This window comes from Aspergillus homomorphus, assembly GCF_003184865.1.
Source record: "Aspergillus homomorphus CBS 101889 unplaced genomic scaffold BO97scaffold_49, whole genome shotgun sequence".
In the NCBI taxonomy this organism is placed as follows: domain Eukaryota; kingdom Fungi; phylum Ascomycota; class Eurotiomycetes; order Eurotiales; family Aspergillaceae; genus Aspergillus; species Aspergillus homomorphus.
The window spans coordinates 49,904-73,230 of NW_020291935.1; the positions used below are offsets into that span (position 1 = coordinate 49,904).

The window sequence follows — 23,327 nt, forward strand, 5'->3', positions numbered from 1 at the left end:
GTCTGGCTTGGTGACGGTCACGGGAACCTCTATATAGTCATGTGACTCGGTCAGAATCACTCCGGCAATGGCCACTCTTGGTGGACTCTTCTTGAGCCTTCACAATGCTCAGTCTTAATGTTGCAGCAGTCAAATCAATGTGAACTATGCTATGCTGACCGGAATTTCTCCACTTCACATTGTTTTATTGAGAAACATTTGAGTGCATCCATCATAGCCGGCTCGAACACCGAACTCTGTGCTTCAACATCACATCACACATTTCCGTATCTGAATTGTTTATTTTGCTCTCTGTGAGGCTTTCTTGTTTCTAATCGCCGCTTGAGGGATAGTTTCCTCGCCCCCTTAGTGGTACAGTTTAACGAATGCCCTCAAAGAGGAGACACGTCAATCCGTTCGCGTCTCAGATGCCCATTTCCTGCTGTTGACGGGGCAGCGATTATTGACAATGGTCATAACATCTCTTGAGAGAGATGAGTATGGGTGTCCCAGGTTTCGTGGATGTACTAATATTCGGGAATTCGAGTTTCTTGGTAAACTCGGTGAAGGTACATTTGGGTACGTACTAATAGCCAATCGTCGCATTTCTTTCACATACTAAGACAGAGATAGGGAGGTATACAAAGCCAGGTCGAAGAAGGATAATACTATCGTCGCGCTGAAAAAGATTCTTATGCATAATGAGAGGGATGGGGTAAGAAAACGACGGTCTCGGACAAAACTGATCAGGCTCACTCACCCTCTCCAAGTTCCCCATAACCGCTCTCCGTGAGATTAAGCTCCTCAAAATGTTGTCTCACACTAATATACTCCACCTCAGAGAAATGGCTGTGGAGCGAAGCAAAGGTAGGCTAAGGATGGGCCCTATGAAGATCGCCACTCGCTGATTATAAGCCAGGGGAAGGACGAAAGAAGCCAAGCATGTATATGGTGACACCATACATGGAACATGATCTTTCGGGGCTATTAGAGAATCCAACGGTTCAATTCACTGAGGCACAAATCAAGTGTTATATGTTGCAACTCCTCGAGGGGCTCAAATATTTGCACGCGGTATTGTCCACTTATGATTGGGTTACAATTGCTATTTTAACATGCCATAGAACCGCATCCTACACCGCGACATGAAAGGTCGGATTCTATATTCTTAGGGGGAGAATCGACGCCTGGCTAATGGTCACATAGCGGCGAACTTACTCATCAGCAACAAGGGTATCCTGCAAATCGCTGATTTCGGTCTAGCTCGGCCATATGAGGAACCTCCTCCTGAGCCGGGGAAAGGTGGTGGGGAGGCGAGAAGGGATTACACAACTCTCGTTGTGACTCGATGGTATCGTCCTCCGGAGCTTCTTCTTCAACTTCGGCGTTACACTACGGCAATCGATATGTGGGGTGTCGGGTGAGAGCTCCGTATATCTACTGCGACAGTTAGCCATCTTTCTGACTGCTTCAGTTGTGTCTTTGGTGAAATGTTCAAAGGAAAACCAATACTTGCCGGTAACAGTGATCTCAACCAGGCTCAGCTTATCTTCAATCTGGTAGGTTCACCTACCGAGGAGACAATGCCAGGATGGTCTTTACTTCCGGGGTGTGAAGGTGTGAAGAATTTTGGGAACAGATCTGGGAGGTTGTTCGAGGTTTTCAAAGAGTATATTCTTTCTTTTCCTTTCAATCTCGCTTCTAGCCACGTCTTCTGACCATGAGGTAGTCAAGACCCTACTGCCGTCTCCCTGTTGGGTGAACTTTTGAAACTTGATTGGAGGAAAAGAATCAATGCCATCGACGCATTAAAGCATCCCTATTTTTCTAATTTACCACTTCCTGCACGTCCTGGTGAGCTGCCATCGTTTGAAGATTCCCATGAACTTGACAGGAGAAGGTTCCGGGGCCAAAGAGCCCCGATGCCTCCTGCACCCGTTGGAGGTTCCATAGCAACGGCCGCAAATGGGAGCTGGACGACGGCATCTAGTAACAGACACTCTGTTGCTGAGAACAAGATAAATCGCCTTCCTAATGCCGCGCGTTCCACCCGGCCGCATCCTAGTGCGGGCCATGGAGATTCTCAGCCTCGTTCTTTTGACAACCGGCTTGCTGAATCATACCCACGAGCAGGGCTTGGCGAGGAATCACATTCAGGCTCTTGGCGCAGGGGCGGTCTACCCCCCAAACCTCCTGCTCCGGCGCATCAGTGGCCAAATGGTAATGTGAACAGATTCGGGCGTGAAAGGGACTATAACCGTCCAGGAGGGCGATCTGAAGTCCTTGTGGATTCCTACGTTCCTCGCGTTAGTACGAATCCGGTTGAGTATTCCCGCGAAAGGGATGGCAGCGTCAGCATTAGTACCGATGGGCACGATTACCCCGGAAATCACCAACACCCCCGGCAGGAGCATGCACGTGATAATCCATCGAGGAGGAGGAGCCGGAGTCCCTACGCCAGAGATGGTTTTCGTGGAACTGATAGAGCATTCTATCGCAGATAAAATAATATCATGTAACATAACATGCGCATTCGTGAGATAGTGATATGAAAAGCAAAGGAATCAGCAATGGAGGGTGTTAGTTCCTCCCTGTTAGGCTCTCATTGATGAGTCTATCAGGGTCTATCTTGAGTCGTACGCCTCAGCCTATGAAATCAATTTTGTCACGGTAGGAATACGTGTAAAGGCAATATAGCGTATGCATTAAACGAAGAGATATATTATGATTGATATCTACTCGCGTTTTATGTGCATATACATACAAGGCTGTGAGCGGGGGGGACTTGGTCCCCGCCTACGCGGTTGCAGGTGCTGGTTTCGACTCTTTCGAGGTATGTCGCCTTGCCACAGCCTACAGCATAAGGGACTGATGGCGGCCTAGGCAATAGGGCAACAGTGTTGCCGCAGGCTCAGTATTTTGAGGATGGCAGAATTTTAGTGTTCCCGCAGGCGGTGGCGGGTCGCTTGCACATTGGAAAAGGGTGTGATGTCATGTACTCTCCGTACAGGCAGTGGAATACAGAGATTATATTGAAACTGGTGATACTACACTATACAATTCATACCTTATCATTTGCCCCCTAATATGTGATAATAAGCCTGACTAATTCATCGGGTGTGAGATTCGAGATTGTACGGCGGTGTTGAACATATGGCCAAGTATGTGCAAATAATAACTAGTTCAGCGGGCTTATCCGAAAGCAAAGCCCAGTCAGTACACACCAATATAGAAGGAATCGCCTTCAAGTTGTGGGCTCTGAGTGAATGCCTGCTGGTCTGCAGCGCATCTATGATATATATTTACTTTGCTTTCTTTGCTTTTCAATCCCGTTATGTTACCTCTGTTGAGAGACCACTAACATAATAGCCCCTCCATGTCAACCTACCCAGCACGATAAGCAGCCCGATGCTGCTTGCGGACTACTGTCTTCAATATAAGATGCGGGTCATAATCCGTGCTGGACAAGTCCAAATAACCAAGGAGGAAGCTCATAGTCAGCGTCGCAAGTCATGTAGGAAGGAGGGAAGGAAGATTTCCGAACAAGTGGTACATACACCCAAGGCTTTCAAGTCTCTCATAAAGATCCTTGATTGTGGAATTGTCGACGTCGCTGATATCAGCCATCAAGTAGGCCACCTGCACACGGTCAATTGAGGATTCCGACGCTTATTCTCAAGAAGGTGAACTCACGTCGCCTCTGCTATCGGTCATCTGTTTATCAACGTTGTGGTCTCCAAGAATTTCGTTGACTGTCGGAGGTTAATTATCAAAATGTGAGAAGTACAATATAGAATGTCATAATTACCCTTCCGCAAAACACCAGGAACGTTCTGGTGGATGAAAACGACCTGTTTGCCATGAATTAGACGGAGGATCCATTCCAACATACATGAATATATGCATGCATAGAGTATATCTGTACTCACCCGGGCATGGTTTGACTCATCCATGGTCAATGATCGAAGAGCGACTTCAGGGAGGTTGACGGCGCCCAATGTTGTACCTTCATTGACATACCTCACCAACGCTTCCGCAACTTCCACGCCAATTGCACGCTGTGCTTCTTCGGTACTACCTCCAATATGCGGGGTCAGGATCAAATTTTTAAGACTACGAAGGTCTGCTCCCCAAGTATTCAAGTCGCTGTTGAAATAGTCGCCATTGCCAGCCGGCTCGTTAGGATAGACGTCAAGAGCGGCTCCCGCAATTTTGCCAGAACGCATGGCGTGGATAAGTGCTGGAATATCCACGACACTGCCACGGCTAGCATTGATGAGATAGCTACCAGTCTTCATCTGCTCGAACTGCTGCTGTCCTATCATGTTCTTCGTTTCCGGAAGCTCGGGAACATGGCAAGTAACAAAGTCGGCTCGAGAAAGAAGCCCTTCCAGAGTCGGCACTTGCTGGGCTGTACCTAATGCCATTAGGTTCACTACATCATAGAATATGACCGACATTCCCATGGCCTCAGCTAGAACAGAAAGCTGAGCGCCAATGTGGCCGTATCCAATTATCCCTAGCACAAGTCAGCTCAATTCTATCAGCTAATACAAATGGCGCATACCGAGCGTTTTCCCGCGAATTTCCCAGCATTTGTTGCTCACTTTGTTCCAAGTGCCATTGTGCATTTCATTTGAGCGATCGCCAAGTTGACGGGCGAGGACAATGATTTCAGCAATGACCAACTCGGCAACACTTCTGGAGTTGCTAAATGGGGAGTTGAAGACAGCGATACCGTGTTCAGCCGCGTATTGGAGGTCAACTTGGTTGGTTCCAATGCAGAAACAGCCAATGACGATAAGGTTCCGCGCTTCTTTCAAGATGCGAGCGCTGAGTTTCGTCTTGGATCGAATACCGATCACGTGCACATCACTTTGAATTTCACAAGGTCAGATAAACATCATTCAAAGAACACAGGAGATGCCGTGAACAAACCGGATTTTCTCAATAAGTTGGTCTTCCGGAAGTGACGATTTAAGAAATTCAACTTGATAGCCCTGTTTGGTGAGGATGTCCCTGCCTGTCTGATTGACATTCTCCAGGAGTAATACTTTGATGTCCTCGGTGGCGAATGGCTTCAGGTGTTTGGTGTTGGCGAGAGGGATTGTGCGGCTGCCGAAAGCTGAGCCTCCATGGCTGGATGGTGCAGACTGAAACGAGGCCGTAGGGGAGGTGGACAGATTCGGGTTCTGCGAAACGCTGAGGCTCGAAGCTTCCTGAACGGAGTCGAAGTCCCTTGCAGATGCAGCCATTGTTGTTTAACTATTTATATGCGAGGGAGACTGTCGATAGGGATTCTAGGTAGATGAACGAAGTGGTGGCCGGATTATAGAAGGAGGGAAGGAGCTGGCTTTTTTAAGTCCTCCGGAACCGGAGTCTTAAGAGCAATGTTCCACATGTGCAATTGAAAGTTGAGTCATCGCTGCAAGCAAGCACAAGTAGAGGGGCAAGAGCGGGGCCGACCCTTCCCTCCTTGTACGTAGAGAATACAACACAACTAATAATTATCCCAGTTACTTGGTTTGCCGCATAGGAATGAATTAACTACAGTACTGACAAATTTAGGTGAGCAGGCCCTAATGGCCCTGTATGACCAATGGCTCTAATCATTTACAAAGGGCGAATTATCTCTCTACCTATCAGGCAACGCGGGTCAAGATTGGAAACAATACGATCTTTAAAAAGCTAATTCTACCGCCGAGATGAAAATAAGGCATTTATGTCTCAGCTTGACACCTGTGACAGTAAGTTCCGGAAAATGCTTGTCAAAGTATCTGTTAGAATCCTGGTGGCAGGGCGATTCTTCTCGGTTTGAAAGAGGCGTTCGTATTCTGCTGGGGGAAGAGCTGGCACTCAAACCTGGAGGTTCTGCAACTTCCTGGCAGCGTCTTCCGCACCAATCGCGCTCTTTGAAGCCTGCTTGGCCTTCGACTTCTGAGAGGTACTGTCCTTGGGAAGCTCCTTTGTAAAGGGCAAGAACTCCGGCATTCCTGGAATGTATTTTCTAAGCGGCTCTGGCACATTGATACCCTATCCATTGTTAGCTTAAAGACCTTGGAACAAACGCTCAACTTATAACGTACATCTTCGGTCTGGTAGTTCTCGAGGACACAGCAGAGTGTTCTTTCAGTGGCGCATAGAGTGGCATTCAAAGCATGAACATAGGACTTCTTCACGTCTGTCGCTTTCTTTATGCCATAGCGGATCTCCAGTGCCCTTGATTGATAATCGGTGCAGTTCGAGCAGGAAACTAGTTCCTTAAACTCCCCTTGAAAAGGGAACCAGGCTTCCAAGTCATATTTCTTAGCGGCAGCGTTGTTTAACGCCCCGGAGACAATTGCTACCACCTGATATGGTAGTCCCAGGGACCGATAGAATTCTTCCGACGTGGCCATCATCTCTTCAAAAGCTTGCCACGAATCTTCCGGTTTTGTGAGAACGAACTGTTCGATCTGCGCGAGCTTTAGTGCCGGTCAAATTTGGGTGCCACTAACGGCCTAACCTTTTCGAACTGATGGACTCGGAAAATGCCCCACGCATCCTTTCCATGGGCACCTGCCTCCTTGCGGTAGCACGTGCTATATCCAGCATATCTGACCCAAATTAGCACGATTCAACACGGACATGTCAACACGGTGCTCACTTGATCGGGAGATCTTTATCTTGAAGCCATTCCCCATCGTGCAGTGCCGAAAGAGGCTGCTCTGACGTAGCAATAAGATACTTATCAGTGGCCTTGTCCTCGCTCTCGGTGACCTTGTAAAGCTCCTCGTCGAACTGTTCCAGCTGCGCGGTCTTCGCCATCATATCTTTGAGCATGAATTGAGGAGGCTGATTGGGTGTATAGCCCTTTCCCCAAAGGAATTCCAGTCCATAGTTAATGAGCGCAAGGTTCAAGAAGAGACCATATCCCGTCAAGCAATATCCACGGTGGCCGACAATCTTGACGCCACGTTCCGAGTCGAACCCATCAAGGCGTGTAAGCACCTCATGGTGAGACAGGCAATCGCGCTTTTCCACCTTCCCGTTTTCTGGCACCCATGTTCTGACCACAACATTGTCATCCTAACGAGTGAGTCAGTAATGATTCTCATAACACATTGACATGCACATGACACACACCTCGTTATTGCTAATCGGGACTGTATCGTGCACGATGTTGCCGATGGTCCGGATTTTCTTGTCCCTCTGAGATTCTTTCTGGACAGCAAGTTCCTCAGCATCTTTCTTGCGTTTCTCCAAGCCAGCCTTCTGTTCCATGAGGGAGCTTGCGTCTTCCTTATTCTGTTTGTCAACTCGCGTCTGTTAGATACATGCCTCTCACTTGAACCCATTACGGAGGATTGGATGATCAAGCCCGACCTTCTTCATTTTACCAATCTCTTTCTGAAGTGCATTGAGCTGGGAATTGATCTGCATGACTTCGTAGCGTGCTGAAGGGAAGAACCGTCTTAGTAGGCCTTTCTCCTGTTCAATGTTTTCATCGAATTGTTAGTAGACATACCACTTCTTGCCTCTTCATATAGACTGAGGACTTCATCAACGGCAGTCTCGGGCGCATATCTTTTGCGCTGGCTGTCCCTGATTTTGTTCGGGTTACCCCCGCGGTCGGTGATAAAATCGGCAAGGTCTAACATGATGAGCAGCAACCAGAATATTTATTCAGTATTTCGAGTACGCGCAGATATGGAAGCGACTCAGTTATGAGAAATGGAACCTGATCGGTCAGGGTGAAATGGCCGGTGACTGACAAAGAGGGGCAATTAAGAAAGGGTGAACTTTCTTTCCGCGTTGGATCCATGAGGGGCAAAAATCTAGGTGGCCTTACTATTCGGGTATAGCATCAAACGGGCATTAGGCCGACTATAGGTATCCATGCACCAGGCACCAAATCTTACCACTTGCCCCAGGCCTCAGCTTCAACTACAGAGCATATACTCTGGTCATTGTTCTTATCCAATAAATAAATCCGAGGATTCACAGTTTCCACGAACAACACCATTCCACGAAAAAAAGCACAATTAGCATAGAAAGCTTTATTAGCATGGATTATTATCAGATCCAATCGAAAATGACAAACATATAAAACACTAACTAACAGAACCAAGAACACGCCATGGATAGGACAAAGCTAGGCTTTGTAGGTGGTAAGACATATGTAAACAGATTCCCAAGCCCACCCAGAAACATTACATGAAAGTTTATACCCAGTGGCATATAGAAGAGTCACATTACAGAACACTTGTTGCCGCCTGCAGGCTGAGACGGATTCTGTGATTTTTCAATCTCGCCAATGATCAAGTCAAAGGCCTTTCCAACATTGTAATCAAGGCGAGCGCTAGCCTCAGTGAACGCACAGTGAAACTCCTCACCCAGCTGCCGACCTTCTTCAAGCGAGACCTGACGTTGCTCGGATTTGAGATCACTTTTGTTTCCGACAATCACAAGGGGCACGTGGTCGGCACCCTATACCATTGTGTCAATATGAAAAATCATAGTGCATGGAATATGAAGTATTACCAGATGATTTAATATCTTATCTCGGATAACTCTGACCATATCGAATGATTGACGGGATGACAACGAGTAAACAATAATGTACCCATGGATGCCAATGAAGTGCTTAGAATTCAGTATGCTGTACTCATCCTAGTGCAGGATTAGCCACGGCTGGGGTCGGTTCCAGGGAGTCCTTCTCACTTGGCCGGCTGTGTCAACAATCTCAGTTGCGAAATCTTGGCCGTTGTATTTGATGATGCGGCTGAACGTGTTTTCAATCGTCGGATAATAGCTTTCTACGAAATGATGTTCAACGAATCGAACTGTAAGAGAAGATTTACCTGAAAAGCCAATAGTTAACCATGCAAGAGTCTAGTGATTGTTTCTAGTGAATATTGGGAGGATGTAACGATTTCATACCCACAGAGCGACTGCCAACAATAGCTATCTTCCGCTGCTTTGGAGCACTAGGCATCTTCCCCTTGAGTAGCAGCGCGAACCAACGCTTATTGGCTTAAATGTACACTGGCACGGAAGGATATTCGATTGATTTGAGCTTTAGAGCGCAGCGCTGGCAGAGTCTCCAAAATGTTGAGGAAGATATGATAAGTGGCACTATAGGACTTGTACGGAGCAGACCCAGCAGCTCTCTATCATAAGATGGGATTGGGGACGTATGAACTCAGCCGAGAGTGGCAAACAAGTCAAACGGCTGCACCTACTAATTATGTCAGGACGGGAAGGGCAGGGGACTTAGCGCATTGTGATTATCGCCGATCCCTGGTTATCATTATAGTTTGCCAAGTCCACTGCCCTTCTTCTCTGTCACAATTAGGTGTAGTTAGTGTATACCTATGTAGCTATATACGAGATCCTCTTATTGTATGACCCGAGCAATTTATATTCCACCCACTAAATATGTCAATGGTGGATTCCCTTGTTCAAACCTGATACATGATAGGCATTTGATGGGAATTTGATACCAATGCCATAATCGAATAAAGATATCTTGACCATTGGAATGGTTTGTTCTACTGCTGGCCTATCTGTTCTATAATACGTGCCAAACGTGCCGTGGATGTGTTGCCATTTTCTTGAGGTTCGGTGAGTCGCGAATCTCGTTCAGCTTTCTCATAATATAGGAAGAATTCCTTGGCCGTTGATTTGACAGAGGCGACCTCTCTACCAAAGTTAAGTAGCAATTCTCGAATCCGGGCGCATGGTTCTGTATGCAAACAGAGGACAGCCAATAGTATTGACAAGTAGCCAACAGCAACAGTGGAATGTACCTCAGAAACGGATTTTGCCTAGAATTTAAATGAGTACGAATCTTTGCTCAATAGCAGAAGTTGCAATACTTACATGGCTGACAAGGTCAATGTTGAGAGAAAACTGCTGCACAAGTATGTCAAGGGGGGGCTGTGAGTCATGCGCTGGCATAAGAAAGCAAGCTCTGCAACTCTCGCTCTGTTCTGCCAGATTTGTAAGGATACCCAGAGCCAGGATAACAAGGCTGACAGGATCATGCTCATTAGAGCCAAAGAAAGCAGATGCACTAGACAATCCTGCGCTGACAATTCGAGCAAATCCAATGATCATCTCGGGGGAGGCATATTGTTCGCACGCCAAACATTCGTTATTGGTGAGGTTAAGTATGACCCTCAGATACAGTGCCAGAATTTGTCTGCCTTGATCATCCTGAGCTGATTCAATGAAGTCATTGTGTAGTAGGACAAACTTCTGGAAAGGACTGCTGTACAGATAGCGTGGCATAGGGGATAACATTATGTAGCTCTCTAGGATACGGAGAGTCATTGATTTCGTTTGAAAGTTGTTATGGAGAGGCGGGTGTGTTGGGCTTTCAGCACTGTTCGGAAGCAGAAGCCCGACGAGACTGCTTAACATAGGCGGAGACATTGACTCTATGCGGTGGCTCTTGTCTTGGAATACTGCCAAGCAATATTGAATGCAGGAAAGAATGATCAAATGTGGGTAGAGTTTCGGTGCCGTGCTATCGGGAAACAACAAGAAAGTCAATTGTGGGATAAGATCCCTTAGCGAGGCTTGCACGGCTTTCGAAAGATGAGATCGTGGCTTGCCTGCCAATGACATGATATCGTCTTTCACCATGAGCAGTGACTGTGATCTATCGACAAGTCGTGCCCAAAACGTTCTCAAATGCGAGTATGAGTGTATTCCTTTAAGACAAACCAACCTATAGGCACATAGTGTCAGACATGTAGGGACAACGTCCAGATTGCCCAATGTACATTTCACTAGTCGTTCGTCAAAAGCGTTCTCCGAGAATCTATGCATAAAGTTGGGTTCGAGTAGCTTTTTGCACAGTTGGATTATCCCATTGCATATATCGGAAGTCGAGTTGCCGGGGTTGTCGATGTCATCGAATAGTGACTCAACCGACTCTTGGAAGCGAGCATTGTCCCCAGCCTGTCTGAGCTCGTGAATGCTACGGACAGGCCTGCCAGGATCGTCGCCATCAGCCGACAGCGGGAGTGAAGTGGTAGCTTTGTGGGCTACAGAAAGTATCCCGGCTTCGGTATTGTTCAAAGCTGCGACCGGAGCATCATGAATACCAGAGACAGAGTCGTTCAAGGCACTTCCTAGAAAAGAGCGCTGGCGAGCGTAGGTTATCCTGGAACGTAAAAGAGCTGGTGGTGCCGATGTTCTTGTCTCCCTGGCACTCTCTATGGATGCTGTGGAGGTTTTTGGAATCCGATTTTGGTCTGTTTGCGGCGAGCCAACATTTTCTCTTCTACGAACTTTGAAGTCCGAAGATGTGTTTGCGTCATGGGCTTCGGAGTCGGAGGGGGATACTTCATTCAGGGCTGACTCCTGTGCCGCACTTAATGAATCAATAAGCCTTCTGCGCATTGGTTTTGTTTTTTGTCGAGATTGAGTATCTGGTAGAGCCTCCTGAGATCGATCCCTAACTTGGGTATGGTTTAACGTTGGTGATGAGCTCGGTCGGTGTGCTGACGCCTGGCCATCTGACTTTGTTGGCTTGGCGGATGCCAGCGACGAGACAAGGGACGTTCTCTCGGCGACGGGTATTGGTTTGCTGTAAGAGCGAATCTGGCTGCCATCTTGTCGCTTTAGAGCAGGAGCCACATCAGATAAAGCCGGATTCACCTGTGCGCGTTGCTGGGCCGTACGCAATATACCAATCTCTTGGGCGCCATAGCTACCACGCATAATCTTATCGTTTTGGGCTGATTTCATTTGCTCTGCAGCGGCAAGTTTTTGTCTCTTCTGTTGCATGGGCTTTTGCACCCGCAGCCTTTTGCTTTGAAATGTATTATCTGGGGCGTTGTTCGCTTGCGCATTGCTCAAATGCCTTGGGTTATGGTTTCTTAACGAACACTCCGTCTGATTGGCAGGCGCACAACCTGTGGCTGGCTGCCGAAGCGCCTTGTGGGTGCTTCTATTAAGCATTTTATCAGGCATCTGAGCGACGACCGATAAAACTACTTCAATCAAGCAAAGCGCGGGCTTCCTTATGATAAGCACTTGGCAATGAGCAGCTGTATCCTATAAGAAAGGCCGGGTACAGGAAAGTTGCTGACAAATGCCTCACATGATGAAGCGGCAAGAGATGTTCAAGAACTCAGGCTTAGTATAATAGCTGTAAACGCTGGTTTTCGTCTGGAAATGAGTACATTACCATGAAAGGGGGCCTTAATGTAGAAGGAAAAGGCCTGTGGAAGTGAATTTATGAGTAAGATTGGCCGCCGACGGCCATCCATCCCGTATGTGCCAGGTGAGAACTAGGGAGAGACATCATGGAAGCGGTCAGCCATGAACCAATGACAGCCGGCCAAGGACATGCGACCGCCCAAGGTGAAAAAGTTGGTCCGGAAAACCTAGCATACTGATAGGAGAGTTTTTCTATGCCTCGAATGCTCCAGAACTGCTAATAGCTACCATCTCATTCATGTCTCTTCTATCTTGCCCGCGCCTGCTCTTACGGGCGGGCCAGCGACTACAGGTGAGACCCCGTGCCACACCCTCTGATGATAACACATTGACCCCATTATTGATTAGCCTCTTTTATTGTCACGACACTCTAGCTCCTTGAAAGAGCCGCCCAGCATTGATACACCCAGCATTGATATACCTAGCACCTCCAGTCTGGTCAAAGATAATGTGATGTCCTCGGGCGAAGGTCTACTTCCCGACAAGTCTAACTCCCCGAGCGTACTTAATGGTCAACTTACACAGCCATCCGGGTCGCCTGAGCTCCCAGTGACTAATTGGTCTGATACCCACTTGAAGAGGTGTTGTCTGATCAGCAGACTAACTATCATTGTAGGGAACAGCGCTTGAACGGTCTCAGTGGTAAGGCACGGCTACCACGAAGCGTTCAAGCAGTATATCTGCGGCCGCTTCGTAGAAAGGCCGAACATGGCCTCCCAGTGTGTGATTTGCAATTGAGGTCCTACAGTGTACGAAATGTTGAGTTTTTCTCTGATTTCGCTATACGCGCGGCGTATTACTTGGGCCTTCCTGCCTCTGGGCCTGTGCCTTTACCACGTATTGTCGAACGTTGGACAGTACCTCGAAGCAACTTCGTTCACAAGAAGAGCCAAGAGAATTTCGAGCGTATAACACTTCGTCGGCTAATTCAGATAAAAGATGGTAATCCTGAGACCGTTCAGGCATGGCTGGCTTTTCTCAGGAAATATGCTTTTCATGGAGTTGGTATGAAAGCGAACATTTGGGAGTATGATAGTCTTGGTATGTCTGACTCAGTCTTATTGCTTCCATGCATCCATATTCTCGTCTGTGCAGGAACTGACACAGTGTCCGCAACTTCTAAGATGTCGCCGAGAACCTGGATAAGACCGGTGAAGAAACGGAAAGGTCACTTGAAGGACTGTTTTCATACTTCGGTCAAAGGGAAGATACGAGGTCCGATCGTTCGCTTACTGACATGTTGGATAAGAACCATCTGGTCACGACGAAAAGTCCCTTGTCAGAGGTCGGCAGTCGGTAATAAGTCATGGATACTTACACATAAGTTACCATGTATGATCTATATCATTAGTCCTTGTCTTTTTCACATGCTCAACCCTAGCGGCCTCAGAGAACCTCTTGTTCCAGGTCATTGCATGATGATTCATCTCGTTCTGCCTGTAAACAACTGTCGCAAATATGAATGACAATACAACATCGTTTTGTTGTGTCCGTTGCCTGTATTTATATCGGGTCATCCGACCCGCACTCGTTCTAATTGATAGCTATAAGGTATAGATGCCTCACGTCTCAGACTACTCAGGGGTAACATAAAGTACAACGCGTTCTCTCATTTCAAGTTTCTCGAGCCTGGTATTACGAACCTATCACGTGACCACGTCCAGCGGATATATCCAGGACTTGCTACAGTCATGTCTGAATTTGCAACCCGCCTTAACACGGTGGTATTGATGGATCATGTATAGGAAGATCACTCGCCTCGATGGACGCCTTGTTGGCTTTGCCAGTTCGCCTCGCCCCTTGAATGGCCGGTCAATTGTAACACCTTTCAAAGCTGATAGGCTGAAAAGCTATCGCCTTAACAGATGGTTTGGCAATTGTACGACGAAGCATGCTTCCGATGCACCTCGCACAATCTTCTCTGGTATACAGCCGACAGGTGTGCCTCATCTGGGCAATTACTTGGGTGCTTTAAGGGAATGGGTGCGGTTGCAGAATAGTGCGACTGAAGAGACACAATTGATATTCTCTATCGTGGACTTACATGCGCTGACAGTACCACAAAAATGTCACATGTTGAGGGGCTGGAGGAAAGAGATGCTCGCCACATTAATCGCTGTTGGCTTGGATCCGAATCGCTCCACGATCTTTTATCAGTCTGCTGTACGCTGCGCTTCTTTCCGAGCCAGTCTCTTACTCTCGTTCTCTGACCAACCAATAGGTCCAATCACATGCCGAACTGTACTGGATCTTATGTACGATAGCATCTATTGGGTATCTATCACGAATGACTCAGTGGAAGGTGAGCAATCGCAATGAAAGACGGGCGCGTATCGCAGGCAGCGTACCGACGAAACATAAAACAGGCGTCGGCATTAACACGGCATAGAGCAAGCTTCAATTACCCGACGATGTAACTCTCGAAAACCCAGCAGCAAGATCAGAGTTGCGGCTCGGTCTTTTCTCGTACCCTGTTCTTCAAGCAGCGGATATACTTGTCCATAGGTCCGATGCCATCCACACCTAGCAATTCCCGACTAACTTTAATTAGAGCTACTCATGTCCCTGTTGGAGAAGACCAAAGACAGCATCTTGAATTCTCCCGAAATATCGCAAATACTTTCAACCATCGCTATGGGCAGATCTTCCCGGCTCCAAAGGCTCTCATATGTGAGGCGCTGCCAACCTGTCTCAATGCAGGTGTCACCCTAAAAGAGAAAGAATGCTGACCCATGAATACACTGTAGCACCTGCTAGACGAGTGATGTCTCTTAAGGAACCAACCGTCAAAATGTCCAAATCTCATAGTGACCCTCGATCCAGAATTCTTCTCACCGACTCGTCCGAGGACATCCGTAAGAAGATCCAGGTCGCGCTCACGGATTCAGAAGAAGGTGTGACGTATGATCCCATTCGGAGGCCGGGAGTCTCTAATCTTTTAGAGATCCTCAGTCATTTCGATGGCAGGACATGCGAGGAATTGGTCTCAGAGTACCAGTTTGCTAGTCTCAGAGCTCTGAAGGAAACCTTAACCGGTCAGGTCTCGGACAATCTTGCGCCTATTAGGGAAAGATACCTGCAACTCATTGCGAATAAGGGCGGGTATCTAGATGCTGTCTCCGAACAAGGCGCTCATGCAGCCCGGGCCAATGCCGAACAGACCATGAGCCATGTTAGGAACGTAATGGGTCTATGAAAGGCTTCTGCCATTCACGGCTAACTCTTGCCTTCACCTTTCTACTATCGATGGTTTGATTGCTAAAGGTAATCCTCGCAATCTCATGCCCGGAGGCTTGAATCATACCATTTTTACTCCTATGAATACAATAATACACCATTTATTTATCTCGCTCTTGTGTATCCACTAAGTTGTGTTGTGGCAATTACCAAGTATCTCCATTCAAGCAACAATCAATGGTGGCTCGAGTTTTACTGATTTCTTCCATATTGCTTCTAGACCAATAGGAGCAGTATTCGCAGACCTATCGGTCAACTGCTGCCTGTTGCCAGTGAGTCTTCGCCGACTGGGGATTTGTGGGTGGGGCAGATCCTCTACAATCGACGTACTATCGTACTGACATGTAAGGCTCCAAGTACTCTTATAACAGTGTCGGAACTTGCGTCATACACTTCAGTCCCGTACATAGAACTCATAGCTACCGGTGAATTCCACTACCAGGTCAACTACCGTCTACTCATGGACAAGAGATGTCTAAGGATCATCGGGGTTTGAGCCACAGACTACGGTATTTACAGATAATGGGGACAGGTGGCGTAACCTGTTGCTCTGTGAACGCTGTTATAAAGCTGCATCACGCGCAGGCATGCTTTGGTGCTTGCGACGCCAACAGCAAGCGACATGCAATAGTCTAGAATAGTTTACTTGTATAACCAACTCGTACCCGGGCTTTCCGGTCCACCTACCCACTTACCAGTGATCTACTCAGTAAGTATGGTTGTCTGATAATGTAACAATGGGACTGGATTATATAATCTTCAGATTAGATTTGCAGAGCCTGCCCGAGCTTCATGTCTAGCTCAAAGAGGAAGCGGTCGAACTGATCTAGGGTGGTCAGGCGTGTTTCACTGCTGGCCCACATTTACACAAGGAACCTCCAGGCTCAAGGCCCAGCTGTAGCCTGAGAGAGCCTGGTACTTCCTGAAGCGGGTTAAGTATACCAATAGGTAAGGTTGCGACCGGTTCGGACCAGCACTCCCCAGGACCCGGACCCGGGAACCATGTCCGCGCGCCGGAAGAGGTTAGTTTCAGAAAGACAGAAAAAACTAAGTCGATTCTTGGTTATCGCCTAAATAGTTTATGTAAATACTGTATGTTGGTACTCAGTGCAATATTAATGTATCTACCTAACTCTGTATATGTGAGTATTTTGCCAATACCATTTATGATTGGATAATGTGACCTGTGATTGATGTAAAACCCACTGCTGACGACAACAATGGTGCATAGTTTTGGAGCACAGCTCTCAGTGACCACCATACTTGTCACCTTCAGCCGCCCCACATGCTTGTATGTATAGGTGAGTATTACCTCAAAAAATTATTCACCTATAAACTCTTTGAGGGTAGAATATCTGACTAATCTTGATAAATATAATATATATAACCAGTTATACTTTAAAAAGAATTGAAAGCTAGAATAGAATTCTGTTATATGATATGATTTATTTTACTGAATTGTGATTTTGTCATGGGTAATCCATGTAACCGAGTGGTTACTGTGACGGAACACCCATACCTTAGTCACAAAATAGTCGTGACGTCAATGATTTAGTAGAATCTGTATCTTAAATATCCAGGCCTTGCTATAATGTAATCGGTAAGCGAGTGGCGCGTGTAAGCCAGCAGCACGCTGCATTTCCTATATAAAATAGTAATTTTCAATCCCTTATATCTCGACCAATTCTGGATATTATTCTATATAATCTTATATACAGTTTTATATAATTATAAATTAGTAATTATATCAAGGATTTCTAATTTAAAGCTTAATAAGACTTAATACAGAAAAATACAGTGTATTTTTTGTATTTTATTCTTTTTCTAGAATAACTTCTTTTTAAAAAGATATAGATATTTCTAAATAAGATTTATAAAAAATTAATATACTTATTTCTATAATATATTTATTTAAAATTTTTAAGTATTCTTGTTGTTGAATTATATAAGTTCAAAATATCTAGATTTAATACTAAATACAGCTCTGTGCTGCTGGCTTACACGTGCCACTCGCTTACTGATTATGTTACCCTAGGAAGGCAAGGATTAGTCTATGTCTATACGATACCAGTACTTGATTCTACACCTAGCTGACCTTTTCCCTTTACAGATTTCTTGAGTCTTTGTAGAGTATTCTTGATTAGAAAGATTATAGACATATTAATTTTACAAGATCTCTTGGTATATTTATCAGATGAAGAGTTTATATTCAAAATGTTAAGAGGTACATTGATGTGATATTATTTATAGGTCATTGGGGAAAAAATGAATAGAATAAATTTTGATCAAGAAGACTAAGAAACTTGGGCTCTAAGCAATATATAGAGATATAAGATAAGCTCATAATATATTTATACTATGATATTAACATATAACAGATTTTTATGTACAATCAAAAATCAATTCATTTGGAAAACAAATCAACTATTAAGATTACTGTATGATGTGACTAATAAGCAAGCACTGTAGAAGTATAGAATATACATAAAAAAGTATAATCTGTAGAATATACCTGACCTACATACTTTAGTAAATAGGATCGCTGGAGGCGAGCAGCAGCAGCTTGTTCAATTCTACTTTAACTCAAAAAGTGTGGCGGCAACAGGATGTGGGGCTCAAAAAACTGGATTCTAAGTCCCGACGCGCACAGACTCCAACAGTGGAAGCGATATCAGTGCTTTGCTGCTAAGAAAACAAGGTGGGCCTGCCCGAATAAGAAGAGCATCATGTCCACTGCTATGAATCTTTGTCACATTCAAATCACGTACTTTCTTTCGCAGCAACGAGAGCGGTCAATGAATCCTCGCTACCAATCGGACACGGCTTAAACGATATCTCAATTATTGATAAGAAACATCTTCCTTGACAAGTATATACAATCAGAGCACATTGAATGCGACAAGCGGACCTGGAATATTGAAAGCACAAGACTAACGATGTGGCCCTGGCTCTTCTTTATCACAGCCGCTCTGTCGCTAATACGGACGGCTGCTGCACTGACGCTTCAAAAGCGAGACACACCAGCAGTTGTGGCATTGGACATCAAACGTAACAATATATCGGATCCTATTACAAGAGACCGAGTGAGACGTAAACGAGAGGAGACAGTGGGTCAAACACTTGACAACGAGGTATAAGATTGCAATCATTATCTCTGTCGCTATTCACTTAGTGAACACCAACTTACCAAATCATGACACAGGAGACCCTTTACTTCTGCAATGTGACGCTTGGTACACCTGAACAGAGTCTACGTCTGGTCTTGGATACTGGAAGCAGTGATTTGTGGTGCAATGCACCTAATTCAACACTTTGCTCCTCATCTGCTGACTCGTGCGGCGCATCCGGAACGTATGATGTAAATGACTCTTCGACTTTCACATTTGTTTCCTCGGATTTCAACATATCATACGCGGATGGAACAGGCGCAGCTGGCATATATGCCAGTGACACACTACACATAGGAGACGCCGCTTTGGAAGGCTTTCAGTTCGGGATCGGCTTTTCTTCCAGTTCTTCAGGTAGGCTATCATCACCGCTAGCGGCTTTATATTAAACGCTGATGTGTGGTGCGACAGAGGGTGTCTTGGGCATTGGGTACCCGTCAAACGAGGTGCAGGTGGGTCGCTTCGGTGACAGTGCTTATCCCAACCTCCCTAATGCTATGGTCAGGGATGGCCTGATTAAGTCCAATGCATACAGTTTATGGCTGAATGATCTGGACTCGAGCACGGGCTCGATCTTGTTTGGGGGGGTCAATACGGAGAAATATCATGGGGAGCTCGAGACCCTGCCCATACAAAAGGTGGGCGGCGTCTACTCGGAATTTATCATTGCCTTGACTGGTGTTGCTCTAAGTAGCAAGTCGAGCAAGCGCAACTACTCGTCGGATGACCTTCCAGCCGCAGTGTTATTAGATTCTGGAAGTTCACTTACCTATCTTCCAGACTCCATCGTTGAAGATATCTACAACGATCTTAATGTTGTCTATGAGAAATCATCAGGGATCGGATACGTGCCGTGCAGCTCGGCACAGAAGGATATAAATATCACGTATACCTTCTCATCTCCTGCTATCTCTGTTGGCATTGACGAACTTATCCTTGACATCGGGGATCTATACTTCCAGAACGGCAAGCGCGCTTGCATTTTCGGTATAATTCCTGCCGGTGACAGTACAGCTGTTCTGGGCGACACTTTTTTACGCAGCGCATATGTGGTCTATGACCTATCAAACAACGAGATTTCCCTTGCTAACACCAATTTCAATGCAACTAAGGATAATATTCTGGAGATTGGAACTGGAGAAGACTCTGTACCAGGTGCGACTAAGGTGTCCAATCCCGTGACTTCAGTTGCAGCCAATGGCTCTGGGGCCAGGATTGGAGGCCCAACGGGTTCTGTATACACAGAAGTTCCATCTACAGCTAGCGGAGGCGGCAAAGCCCGGGGAATGTCAAACATGGTCAGGTTTATTTTATTTGAGGCAGCAGTCAGTTTCTATGTATTGTTTGTGTTTTAAGTTTAGATGCAGATATAACAGGTAATTAATTAAGATGTCTGCTGCTGAATATATTAAAATGCGCCGGCGAACATGGATGGCCGTTCTCTCTGGCTGTGTATTGTATCAACGAAATGAGGCTACTCAGGAGGGCTTCGGAACTTGAGATGTTGATTCCTTGGTGTTGGTGTTGGTTGCTAACTGACTTCTCTGTGGGGGAAACTCGCTTATAGGCCTACGTCACATGGCCAGATTACTCAGGCACTGATATGTTGCCCCTTCCCTCTATATTAGGCACTTATTATTAATATATATAAAGATATAGATGACTAGTATAAACCCTCACTACTTTAAAGGTTGACAGAATTGTATAAATGTTTGTCAGACATACAGCCCCACTTAGCCTAATCTGGCTGAGTAAATCAGCTTGATTATTCTTTTTTAAAAAAGCTTGATAGATTATATTATTTAAATAATATAATTTATCTTAATTACTTAACTCTAAACTAATCTAATTTTCTATTTAGGAAATAATTGATAATGTAATTAATATCAAAAAAATATTTTTTTATTATTTGTTTATTAGTTTAATTAATTAGATTATTATATATTAAACTTACTATTCTATTAATTTTTTTGATCTTAACTTTTGGAAATATTTATTTTAATTATTTATTAATTTCTTAATTAAAAAATAATCTAATTATTCTATATTATGTGATTTTTTTGTATCAAATAATTATAAATCTAAATAAGAAATTAATTAATTTTCTTTAATACCCCTAAATCACTATAAATTAAATTATAAATTAAATAAATCTTAATAAGATATTCATATTTAATTAATAAATTAATTAGATAATATAGATTAATTAGATTAGATTATATATTATTAATAAAAATATATAGAGATAATAAAATCTAACTTTTTTAAAAAAAAAGTCTGATTATTTAATTTAATTTAATTTATTTTATTTTCTATTTAGAATATTAGAGCTAATATAAAATTAATAAATTTAATTTAGTTTTTGATTGAATATATAAATTGATTATTTTTATATTATATGAATTAAATAAAATAAGTATATTTATTATATTATAGATTTGGTATTACAGTGGTATAATGGCAAAGGCTGAGAAGTAAGTAAAAAGATTAATTAGAAGAAGAAATCTCATATTACAGTAGTTGATGGCAAGGCTGAGAAGTATTTAAGTAAGAAGATTAATTAAAAAGAAATCTTAGGAATAGTTAAAAATCAAAGATCTAAAAAGTTTTCTATTAGAGTAGTATAAAAAATAGTAAAATAATAATATAATATAATTCTTAATTGAGCTAAGATTTACTATATATACTAATATAATAAACTTAATATTCATATATAATAATATTATATATATAAATAATAGTATAATAAAAATATTAATAAATATTAAAAAATAATTTATATTTATAAAATAAAAAAAATAAAATTATAAGAAAATAATATATTATAATTAAAATAATTAATATTTTTTAAATTTATAAATTAGATTATCTATTATAATATTTCTTTATAAATCTAGAAATTATTAATAAGATTATATTTAAATTAATAAATAAAATATTTAATAATTATTTTCTAATATATTTATATAAAATAATATTATAGTATTTCTTAGTTTATCTAAGAATTCTATTATTTTTTTCTTCAGCTGTCTTTTATATTACCAAGTAAATAGAACTCTTATTTATTTATTCTAAGATATATTCTTAATTCTACTATTGATTTATAAATTATTATTATTATATTTTATTATTTTTCTAGTTATATATAATATATAGTAGTATATTCTAGTTTATTAAATATATTTTTTATATATTTTTAAAGAATTCTAGTATTTTCCTTAAATTTTTTTTATTTTTATATTCTAAGTATATTAAGTATTTTAATCTTATATTTATATATTTTATTTCTTTATATAATTACTAGTCTATAATTTTTATTAGATAATTTTATTTTAATACTTTTATAAGTTATAAATTAGCTAAAATTTTTGGTATATTTTATTTATTAAATCTTATTCTAGTTATTTAATTTATAGTAATTAAATCTATATATATTTATATTTTTCTAAAAATATATTTATACTTTTCTAAAAATTATTATTTATATCTTTTTTCTAACTTTTTTATCTATTTACTTCTAGTTTTATTATAATATTCATTTTTTTTTTAATTTTACTCTTCTTCTACTAAACATCTTAATAAATTTAAAAATTATTTTTAACTAATTATTTTTATTTATTTTTTTCTCTAAAAATATCTATATCATTTTATTTATAAGTAATATATTAGTAAAAGAAAGATAATAAATATAATTATTAAGTTATAGATACTAATATTAATTTAAATTTTTTTATATTAGAAATAATATATTATATTATCTAATTTTAAAAATATTTAAAAAATTAATTTTACAGCTAGATAAATAGTAATATTTTAATTTATATTTATTATTTTACTAAATTTACTAATTCTTCTTTATTTATAAAATAATAGAAATATTCTTTAAATTAAAATATTATTTATTTTATATTATATAAAGATATTATTAATTTATAAAATAAATCTAATATCTTCTTTTCTTTAATTAATATATTTATTAATATAAAGATATCTAGAAATTCTCTAAAGATTTCTAAGAATTAAAATTATTTTTTATAGTTAATTAAATATAGTTAAGATTTATTTTAATTAAAATTATATTTTTAATACTATTCTTATCTTTATATTCTGGAATATTTGTAATTTTTATTTTTAATTTAATTAAAAAACCTATCCTGATAAATCTAGAAAATTCTGATTATTTAAAATTTTTAAAATAAATATATTCTGAGATTCTGGCTATTCTGAGCAGAATTATTTTTATAAATTTTAATAATATTATTATTTTTTATTATTTTATAAATTTATATATTTCCAGAACTTTTCTATTATTAATTAGATTAAATATTTTATTATTTTTTTATAATTTTATTAGATATATTCCCTGATCTAAGTAGTTCTATATTTTAATATAATTATTAAAGAAATTTAAATACTAGTTTAAATCTTTTATATTCTAGAATATATTTTATAATTATTATTATTTTTTCTAATTTTTTAATTAAATATATATTATAAAATAATATAATTAAGTCTTCTTATTTTTAAAATATTTATAAATAAGATAATTTTTAATATTCTTAATATATATAATACTAGTTTTAGAATATACTATAATATTAGAATATTTCTTAAAATTAAAAAAATTAATAATAGAATTAATTATAAAATACTTTATAGTAGATTCTTGAATATCTTATAATATTAAAAAATTATTTTATATAAAATACTCCTATCTTTAATCTTTTA

The 23,327-nt window shown here is 41.6% G+C and overlaps 7 protein-coding genes across 7 annotated transcripts; 4 read left to right on the forward strand and 3 right to left on the reverse strand.

Annotated features, from left to right (window-relative positions):
* The first annotated feature begins 111 nt into the window (after positions 1 to 111).
* On the forward strand, positions 112 to 2,556 carry BO97DRAFT_408375 (CDC2/CDK family serine/threonine-protein kinase). The gene is made up of 8 exons (XM_025695848.1): positions 112 to 558; positions 613 to 694; positions 750 to 846; positions 899 to 1,053; positions 1,104 to 1,131; positions 1,186 to 1,399; positions 1,454 to 1,648; positions 1,709 to 2,556. The coding sequence occupies exons 1-8, from the start codon at positions 449 to 451 to the stop codon at positions 2,481 to 2,483; spliced, it is 1,656 nt and encodes a 551-aa protein (XP_025547549.1). The 5' UTR covers positions 112 to 448; the 3' UTR covers positions 2,484 to 2,556.
* Positions 2,557 to 3,052: 496 nt separating this feature from the next.
* BO97DRAFT_408376 (D-3-phosphoglycerate dehydrogenase) lies at positions 3,053 to 5,398 on the reverse strand. The gene is made up of 7 exons (XM_025695849.1): positions 4,918 to 5,398; positions 4,547 to 4,854; positions 3,909 to 4,498; positions 3,788 to 3,830; positions 3,673 to 3,731; positions 3,537 to 3,618; positions 3,053 to 3,439 (listed from the first exon to the last, which is right to left on the reverse strand). The coding sequence occupies exons 1-7, from the start codon at positions 5,232 to 5,234 to the stop codon at positions 3,411 to 3,413; spliced, it is 1,428 nt and encodes a 475-aa protein (XP_025547550.1). The 5' UTR covers positions 5,235 to 5,398; the 3' UTR covers positions 3,053 to 3,410.
* A 218-nt stretch (positions 5,399 to 5,616) lies between these two features.
* On the reverse strand, positions 5,617 to 7,746 carry BO97DRAFT_376690 (serine--tRNA ligase SES1). Its single transcript, XM_025693029.1, has 7 exons — positions 7,487 to 7,746; positions 7,345 to 7,415; positions 7,105 to 7,266; positions 6,626 to 7,047; positions 6,485 to 6,575; positions 6,066 to 6,434; positions 5,617 to 6,012 (listed from the first exon to the last, which is right to left on the reverse strand). Exons 1-7 carry the CDS (start codon positions 7,617 to 7,619, stop codon positions 5,836 to 5,838), a joined length of 1,425 nt encoding a protein of 474 aa, XP_025547551.1. The 5' UTR covers positions 7,620 to 7,746; the 3' UTR covers positions 5,617 to 5,835.
* Positions 7,747 to 8,208: 462 nt separating this feature from the next.
* On the reverse strand, positions 8,209 to 11,373 carry BO97DRAFT_354175 (ras-domain-containing protein; the record flags this gene model as incomplete). Its single annotated transcript, XM_025692085.1, has 5 exons — positions 8,209 to 8,448; positions 8,503 to 8,631; positions 8,683 to 8,777; positions 9,551 to 9,788; positions 9,844 to 11,373. The coding sequence occupies 5 exons, from the start codon at positions 11,371 to 11,373 to the stop codon at positions 8,209 to 8,211; spliced, it is 2,232 nt and encodes a 743-aa protein (XP_025547552.1).
* A 1,006-nt stretch (positions 11,374 to 12,379) lies between these two features.
* BO97DRAFT_398281 (mitochondrial 37S ribosomal protein uS10m) lies at positions 12,380 to 13,737 on the forward strand. Its single transcript, XM_025694181.1, has 4 exons — positions 12,380 to 12,487; positions 12,544 to 12,755; positions 12,812 to 13,236; positions 13,320 to 13,737. The coding sequence occupies exons 1-4, from the start codon at positions 12,434 to 12,436 to the stop codon at positions 13,493 to 13,495; spliced, it is 867 nt and encodes a 288-aa protein (XP_025547553.1). The 5' UTR covers positions 12,380 to 12,433; the 3' UTR covers positions 13,496 to 13,737.
* Positions 13,738 to 13,819: 82 nt separating this feature from the next.
* On the forward strand, positions 13,820 to 15,618 carry BO97DRAFT_446195 (tryptophan--tRNA ligase MSW1). Its single transcript, XM_025698622.1, has 5 exons — positions 13,820 to 14,358; positions 14,417 to 14,497; positions 14,585 to 14,700; positions 14,747 to 14,865; positions 14,943 to 15,618. Exons 1-5 carry the CDS (start codon positions 13,933 to 13,935, stop codon positions 15,389 to 15,391), a joined length of 1,191 nt encoding a protein of 396 aa, XP_025547554.1. The 5' UTR covers positions 13,820 to 13,932; the 3' UTR covers positions 15,392 to 15,618.
* Positions 15,619 to 18,048: 2,430 nt separating this feature from the next.
* Positions 18,049 to 19,977, forward strand: BO97DRAFT_376701 (pepsin-like aspartic protease). Its single transcript, XM_025693030.1, has 3 exons — positions 18,049 to 18,563; positions 18,635 to 18,953; positions 19,011 to 19,977. The coding sequence occupies exons 1-3, from the start codon at positions 18,369 to 18,371 to the stop codon at positions 19,952 to 19,954; spliced, it is 1,458 nt and encodes a 485-aa protein (XP_025547555.1). The 5' UTR covers positions 18,049 to 18,368; the 3' UTR covers positions 19,955 to 19,977.
* Positions 19,978 to 23,327: the final 3,350 nt, after the last annotated feature.

What these genes read in the sequence shown, in the direction of transcription:
- BO97DRAFT_408375 (XM_025695848.1), top strand. Translation starts at nt 449, where the DNA reads ATGGTCATAACATCTCTTGAGAGAGATGAGTATGGGTGTCCCAGGTTT. An exon ending in GGCTCAAATATTTGCACGCG is followed by an intron (nt 1,054 to 1,103) that starts GTATTGTCCACT and finishes AACATGCCATAG; the next exon opens with AACCGCATCCTACACCGCGA. An exon ending in TTGTTCGAGGTTTTCAAAGA is followed by an intron (nt 1,649 to 1,708) that starts GTATATTCTTTC and finishes ACCATGAGGTAG; the next exon opens with TCAAGACCCTACTGCCGTCT.
- BO97DRAFT_408376 (XM_025695849.1), bottom strand. Translation starts at nt 5,234, where the DNA reads ATGGCTGCATCTGCAAGGGACTTCGACTCCGTTCAGGAAGCTTCGAGC. An exon ending in CAACTTATTGAGAAAATCCG is followed by an intron (nt 4,855 to 4,917) that starts GTTTGTTCACGG and finishes TGAAATTCAAAG; the next exon opens with TGATGTGCACGTGATCGGTA. An exon ending in ATGAGTCAAACCATGCCCGG is followed by an intron (nt 3,831 to 3,908) that starts GTGAGTACAGAT and finishes CATGGCAAACAG; the next exon opens with GTCGTTTTCATCCACCAGAA.
- BO97DRAFT_376690 (XM_025693029.1), bottom strand. Translation starts at nt 7,619, where the DNA reads ATGTTAGACCTTGCCGATTTTATCACCGACCGCGGGGGTAACCCGAAC. An exon ending in ATATGAAGAGGCAAGAAGTG is followed by an intron (nt 7,416 to 7,486) that starts GTATGTCTACTA and finishes TCTTCCCTTCAG; the next exon opens with CACGCTACGAAGTCATGCAG. An exon ending in AGAACTACCAGACCGAAGAT is followed by an intron (nt 6,013 to 6,065) that starts GTACGTTATAAG and finishes AACAATGGATAG; the next exon opens with GGTATCAATGTGCCAGAGCC.
- BO97DRAFT_398281 (XM_025694181.1), top strand. Translation starts at nt 12,434, where the DNA reads ATGTCTCTTCTATCTTGCCCGCGCCTGCTCTTACGGGCGGGCCAGCGA. An exon ending in GAGCTCCCAGTGACTAATTG is followed by an intron (nt 12,756 to 12,811) that starts GTCTGATACCCA and finishes CTATCATTGTAG; the next exon opens with GGAACAGCGCTTGAACGGTC. An exon ending in TTGGGAGTATGATAGTCTTG is followed by an intron (nt 13,237 to 13,319) that starts GTATGTCTGACT and finishes GCAACTTCTAAG; the next exon opens with ATGTCGCCGAGAACCTGGAT.
- BO97DRAFT_446195 (XM_025698622.1), top strand. Translation starts at nt 13,933, where the DNA reads ATGTATAGGAAGATCACTCGCCTCGATGGACGCCTTGTTGGCTTTGCC. An exon ending in GCGGATATACTTGTCCATAG is followed by an intron (nt 14,701 to 14,746) that starts GTCCGATGCCAT and finishes AACTTTAATTAG; the next exon opens with AGCTACTCATGTCCCTGTTG. An exon ending in GGCTCCAAAGGCTCTCATAT is followed by an intron (nt 14,866 to 14,942) that starts GTGAGGCGCTGC and finishes AATACACTGTAG; the next exon opens with CACCTGCTAGACGAGTGATG.
- BO97DRAFT_376701 (XM_025693030.1), top strand. Translation starts at nt 18,369, where the DNA reads ATGTGGCCCTGGCTCTTCTTTATCACAGCCGCTCTGTCGCTAATACGG. An exon ending in GTCAAACACTTGACAACGAG is followed by an intron (nt 18,564 to 18,634) that starts GTATAAGATTGC and finishes ATCATGACACAG; the next exon opens with GAGACCCTTTACTTCTGCAA. An exon ending in CTTTTCTTCCAGTTCTTCAG is followed by an intron (nt 18,954 to 19,010) that starts GTAGGCTATCAT and finishes GTGGTGCGACAG; the next exon opens with AGGGTGTCTTGGGCATTGGG.